This window comes from Vipera ursinii (assembly GCF_947247035.1).
Source record: "Vipera ursinii genome assembly, chromosome: 1".
NCBI classification, from domain to species: Eukaryota; Metazoa; Chordata; class Lepidosauria; order Squamata; family Viperidae; genus Vipera; species Vipera ursinii.
The window spans coordinates 103,978,968-103,985,927 of NC_139512.1; the positions used below are offsets into that span (position 1 = coordinate 103,978,968).

Sequence of the window (6,960 nt, forward strand, 5' to 3'; positions counted from 1 at the left end):
CAGTTAAAATGCCCATTTTTTTCCAGAATTTCATTTCTTCTCCAAATGTTACTGTTGTGTATTTACATGTTATTAACATTAACATAATTATAATTGAATACGGGGCTGAGGTAAAAGCCGCGGCAGCTTTTGACAGCTGTCAAAAGCTGCCGGACAGAACCACGCAGGCGCCCGCCGTCTGACAGCTCTCGGCTGTCAGAATCACCTGGCAACAGCACGCGCTACCGATGACAGCTCCGAGCTGTCAAAACCCAGCCAGCTCGGATTGGCGAAGCAGACGGCGCGGGAAACCGGCTCAGCCCTGATTGGACAATACGTTGACAGCTGCGAGTATAAATAAGAGCGCTGTTCTTCTGTTCCTTGCCTGGTTCTTAATAAAGTTAAGTTACTTAACTTTGCTGTCTCGCCTGCTCTCTTCTCTAAAGCAGTTACCAATCTGAATCCTTAATACAATAAAGATGCAACAAATAGGTTTCATGTGTATCAAGAAAAGTCCAAAATTATGCAATTATTATTTCAAGCATTGTAAGATATGTTTATTCCAGCAATTTTTTGAAGATGTACATTCCAATATACAACCAAAGTGTTTATTTGAGCTGCAACTCTATTGATGTAACGCAGAACTGGGGTATAAATTAGCAAATTACAGCAAAAAAATTGACTGCCAGTGTTCCTAAGATAACTACAAATTGTCATGTTCATTGAGGTGCAGTTTCATTCTTTTCACAGCTATAGAAAAATCGGTGGCCATGATCCAACACATTAATATGTGCATGTGTACACAGAAACACCCAGAGACATATTTGTAAATATATTTGAAAAGATGCAGCATGTCAATAATTTTTGTAAAACAAGAGAATGGAAAATAGTTAAGAGGCCACTATTTTCAGGAAGATGTAGGTATACAGATGATTCTGGTTTTTGTTTGCGTATTTTAAATATTCATACTGGTATTTTATATAGGTTTGCTACCTGTACAGGTAAACCTATACTGGTCTAACTGATTAATAAATATTAATTTGAGAAAAGGAAAACAGATTTTTAACTGTAGCAATATGTCTCATGAAAAAAATGTAGGGTGGGAATTTGGATTCAAGCCATAATCCTTTAGGATTCATATTTAGACACTTTGTACATGTATAAAGAAATCTACTGCTCAAAGACTTCTAGTACATAAGGAGGATTTTTCTAAAGGCCTGGCTACTGGAAAGCTACTATTTAGTCTTTCTCTATCAGTTTATACCACCTACCTCCATCTTCCCATGTTGTTAATTCACTGAAATAAAAACAAAGCATTTTGTCTACACATTTTGTTTTATCCTTATTTTGACTTCAGCCATTGATATGTAAACTTCTACTTTTAATTCTGGGTTAGCAAGATTGCATTGTTGCTGTTTAACACAGCTTTCAGTTTACCTTCCCAAGAATGCAAGCATTTAATCATTACAAATGGAGTGTGAAATGGAAACAAGTGGGAGAGAAAGAAGGATTTGAATTCACATTTTATTCGGAGCATGACCAGGTAAACACGTTCCAGAGCTTTCTGTAACCAGGACCTGGCAGTTCTGACTGTAGGATTCATTGTTGATTCCCTGGCTTAAAGGTGGCAAGATATGCCAGACAAAGATAGGTGCTTGAGTTCAGAGCAATCAAATAACGATTCAGTTATGGCTCTAAGGCCTCTTAGCATATCATGTGTTCTACTTTTAAACTGCTTTCTTTTGGGAACTAAAAGAGAAATGAAACTGTCATGATGTAGGGTTCCCAAGAAACCATGGGCTGGAGGCAGGGCAAAAAGTTACACTTCTAACTCCTTCTTGGCTTGTGCTTACTTCTCCCAGTTCTGATTTCAAAGTCAAATTAGGCAGTGGTGGGATTCAAATATGTGAACAACTGGTTCTCTGTGCGCATGCCACTTCCGGAAGTCCATTCTGGGCCTGGGCAACAAAAAATTAGCTACCGGTTCTGCCGAACTGGTGTGAAACCAGCTGAATCCCACCACTGAAATTAGATACACAAATACTGTTTCTATCTGAACAAATGTTGGAAAATGGTGAAAAGATGATGCACCTTAGTATGCAAGCTGCTATATTCTAATTTCTGTCTTAATTCTGTCATATTCATCCACAGTGCACTCCTAATCTAGCTGTACATTCATATTGCCTAGCAACCAGGTGGAATCAAGAAAATTAGTGTAAAAGTTGTTGTTTTTTCCTTTTTGGCACCCTGTCTTCCTTCTGCAATAAGCTTATCCTGATTCTGAACCACTAGAATTCTATATTAGTCTGTTTTAATAGTAAAGTGTTGGTTTAATTTGTTCATCCTACAATGAGGAATCTAGGAAGTGTTGTCAAGTTTTGTATTAACTGTTTTTTTCAGAGATATTCTGCTAAGAAAGAGCTGCTCGGCTAAAAGGGAGGTCAGTAGAGGCTAAGATGCATAAATTGTCCTTGAAAACTTGGTTAATTCTGTTTACCACAGGATGGCAAAAGTGTTTACAGAATTTTACACTGGTCATTTTAGTTCCCAAGAGAGCAACAACCTAATCCTTTTTCTCCTATGAGTCACGCATTCCGAAAATAACCTAACTGCTATCTTCCAAGAAACTTCATATATTCCACTGTCTTAATAATATTACAGATATAGATCTGTACTAGTACAAAACCATGACAACAAAAGAAAGTATGGACCCTGAATCGCAAGCAGAATAGAAACTAATAAGAATGTAACACCTGAAACCAGGATCTGAGTGAATAGTAGAGTTTGGATGGTAGTGCTGGCATCTCACCACCTGGGATAGGAATGACTCTTCTTGACAGCCCCAGACTGTATTGCATCTGTAGAAATAATTTCAAACTCAATGAACCAGTGAATGTCTATGTTCATTTCCTTTTTCGGTGTCCCCAGAAGGCCCCATCTCTGCCAGCATGCAACCTAAGTTTCTAAGAAAAGACAGTAATTATAGCCACAAAGTTATGCCTGCAACTCCTGATGACGTCAATAAGAGTTGCTTTTGTAGAGCCAGGGTGGCACAATGGTTATAATACAGTATTGCAGGCTGACTCTGCCCATAGCCTGGAGTTTGATCCTGATGGGCTCAAGGTTGATTCAGTCTGCCATCCTTCCAAGGTTGATAAAATGAGGATCCAGATTGTTGGGGCCCATATGCTGACATTTGTAAACTGCTCAGAGAGTGCTGCAAAGCACTATGGAGCAGTATAAAGTCTAAGTGCTATTGCTGTTTCAGATTGAAAGTGGAGAGATTTGTGAAGTATCCTGGGGGGGGGAGGGGGGCAGAACGCTATGGCTTACTCACTGTATTCTTGTTGAACTACATTTTCCAATAGCCCTTCCCATTGTTTCCGCTAGCTCAATCTGCTGGGACTGATAATTCAACAACTAGTGATTCACCATTTCTCCATCCCTGATTAATGCAACCCAATTCTTTGGACAGTTTAGACCTTTGCATATACGTTGTCAGTGATTTTGTGACAATATTCTATTGAATTTTTTTCAGAAGGGTCAGATATTATAAATTTCCAGTTGTAATATAGTCTGCTTTTCTTTCAATTTCTTTTGTGTTTTCCTGCAAAAAAATCAGAGAAAAACGGCATGGCAGAACTTTGAACTAATAGAGCTAGGACCTATACTCCTGGTATTAATCTAGATCAGTCCAATATTCATTATTCCCACATATGTGTATTCAAAACTAAATGAAAGCAAATCCATAGACAATATGAAATTCAGATTAAAGGTTTTATGGACATAGTCTTATATCAAAATTATACGCTGCACATCTCACTAACTAAGTTTTAATTTACTATTTTTATAATTAGATCATAAAGAGATGGCAACATTATGAAAAATAAAGATTTATAGGATGTACTAATTCCAATATGACAGTACTGCTTTCTGGGAAATAATGCAGCAAAATAAATTGAAATTTAAGCAGCGATAGAAAAAAGTATTTATTTATTTGATTTTAGTCCCTTGCAATCAGCAAGTTATAATGAATATTTTGTAATAAAAAATCCACAGCATCAACTAAAATAGTCCAAAGTTAAAATAACAAAATAACACCAAAATGTAAAACAAGTAGAAATAATAATAATGATAATAAAATCGTTAGATGGTCACATTTGGATTACATTGTCACATTCAGCCTTATTGAACAATTCAGGTTTTTAATAATTACCTAAAACCTAGGAAGTTAGGAGCTACTTGAATTTCATGGGAGAAGGCATCAATGTGACAGCGTCCGAAAAACATGTCATCCAAGAACTGCTAATGGGTACTCTCAAGAACATCACAATGGGCAGGTCAAAACTAGATACAGGAGACCTCCTGGAGATACCATGTTGTCAAGATCAAAGCCAGCATTTTGAATGGCACATAAATGTGAAAGCACTGCCAGAGCATGAACAGACAGTACTGTGCCATGTGCTCATGTCTCTATGTACTGTATATGCAAATAATTAGGCTGCTACATTCTGGACTAATTGAAGCTTTAGGGTAGTTTTCAAAAGCAGTTCCATGTAGAGTACATTGAAGAAGTGATAAGGGCATAAATCACTGTGCTAGATACATTATTCTTGTCCCAGTAAGACTGTAACTATTGCATCAGCCAGAGTTGGACAAAGATCACCTGCCTGTGGCTTCTACCTACCTATCTACAGGTAGCAGTGTACATAAATCCAGGAGATCCCATGTCAATCCACTGGAAGACTAGAAGTATATGCTTTACCTCCCTTCCCTCTTTATTTTAATTTAATTTAATAATATTTGTATACCGCCCTTCTCCCTGAGGACTCAGGGTGGTTCACAGGGCAGAATAAAATACTAAATACAAACGTTAAAACAAGATTAAATAATTGCCCATATTAAAACAGTTGGAATAAAATTCTAAAACACCAAGTTAAAATTAAAGCACAAAATTAAAAAACCCCACCAATCCCCATCAGGCTAGGCCGGCTTGTACAAACAGAAACGTCTTGAGGTCGCGGCGAAAGGAGCGAAGATCGGGCGCCATCCGGAGCTCTACCGGTAGCTGGTTCCACAGCTCCGGAGCGCCCACAGAGAAGGATCTCCCCCTGGGGGCCACCAATCGACATTCTCTGATCGGTGGCACCCTGAGGAGGCCCTCTCTGTGGGAACGCACAGGGCACAGGGAGCTTGATGCCGGCAGCAGATGTTCCCTAAGGTACTCCGGCCCCATGCCATGAAGGGCTTTGAACACTGTTACCAGTACCTTGAATCTCACCCGGAAGACAACTGGCAACCAATGCAGCTCACGGAGCAGCGGTGTAACGTGGGAGTATCGGGAGACTCCCAACACAACTCTCGCGGCTGCATTCTGTACCAGTTGGAGCTTCCGGGTGGTCCTCAAGGGCAGCCCCATGTAGAGAGCGTTGCAGTAGTCCAGACGAGAGGACACGAGCGCATGAGTGACCGTGCACAAATCATCCCGGCTAAGATAGGGCCGCAAATGGCGCACCAGGCGAACCTGGGCGAAGGCCCCCCTAGTCACAGCTCCTATATGGTCTTCCAAGGTGAGCCGTGAATCTAGGAGGACTCCCAAGTTGCGAGCCCTATCTACGGGGGGTAATAGTTCACCCCCCATAGCCAGAGGTGGAACATCCGAATAAACCCGGGATGAAGGTATGCAAAGCCACTCAGTCTTGTCGGGGTTGAGTTGGAGTCTGTTCCTCCCCATCCAGACCCGAACCGCCTCCAGGCACCGGGACATCACGTTGAGGGCATCACTGGGGTGGTTTGGGGTCGAAAGGAAAAGTTGGGTATCATCAGCGTACTGATGATACCCAACTCCAAAGCCACGAATGATCTCACCCAGCGGTTTCATGTAGATGTTGAACAGGAGAGGCGAGAGGACCGACCCCTGAGGAACTCCACAAATGAGAGACCTCGCGGTCGACCTCTGTCCTCCTGCCAACACCGACTGCGAACGTCCCCGGAGATAGGAGGAGAACCACTGTAAAACTGTGCCTCCCACTCCCAATCCCCTGAGACGCCGCAGCAAGATACCATGGTCGATGGTATCGAAAGCCGCCGAGAGGTCTAATAGGACTAGAACAGAGGAATATCCCCTGTCCCGAGCCCTCCAGAGATCATTCACCAGCGCGACCAATGCCGTCTCCGTGCTGTGCCCGGGCCTGAAACCCGATTGGTACGGGTCTAGATAATCCGCTTCATCCAGGACCAGAGGGAGCTGATGCGCCACCACACTCTCAACAACCTTCGCAAGAAAGCGAAGGTTGGAGACAGGACGAAAGTTGTTTAATACAGCTGGGTCCAAGGCAGGCTTCTTGAGGAGAGGCCTCACCACCGCCTCTTTCAAGACGGCGGGGAAGCTACCCTCACTCAGAGAAGCCGATATAACTGCCTGGAACCAGCTGCGTGTCCTCTCCCGGGCTGCATAAACCAGCCAGGAAGGGCACGGGTCCAATAAACACGTGGTGGTGCTCAGCCTCCCCATGATCCTGTCCACTTCCTCCGGAGTCACAGAATCAAACTCAAACTTTATGGCCCATCTGATCTTGTTTCCCAAGGATTAAGGAACAATTCAGGCATCTTTGCTTATGTAAGAGTTCTTATTGTTTTCCCTTCAGGATCATCTCCCTGATTCTTTACAAGAACCTGATTGTTATGTATTAATGTTGTGTTATGGTTATGTACATTACAAAAAGGGTTATGAGGTAAAACCGGCCGGAACACACGGCAGCTTTTGATAGCTGTCAAAAGCTGCCGGAGGCTTATGCGCAGCCACAACGGTTTGACAGCTCTCAGCTGTCAAGCCACGGAGACAGCGCAGGCACGGCAAAATGTAACAGCTCCGGCTGTCAAAGCCAGCCGCTGCGGATTGGACCTCACCGACCGTGGGAAACTGGCAAGTTTCTGATTGGTCACCAGCGTGCCAGCTGGAATATAAATATAGGCGCAGAA

The 6,960-nt window shown here is 42.4% G+C and overlaps 1 protein-coding gene across 1 annotated transcript in view; it reads left to right on the forward strand.

Annotated features, from left to right (window-relative positions):
- PTPRJ (protein tyrosine phosphatase receptor type J) overlaps positions 1 to 6,746 on the forward strand; it is a gene marked incomplete at its 3' end in the record, with an annotated part of 142,580 nt that extends 135,834 nt beyond the window's left edge. Inside the window, exon 19 of the mRNA XM_083358716.1 lies at positions 6,627 to 6,746. Coding sequence (XP_083214842.1) covers positions 6,627 to 6,746 — 120 coding nt within the window. The remainder of the gene's footprint in view (positions 1 to 6,626) is intronic.
- Positions 6,747 to 6,960: the final 214 nt, after the last annotated feature.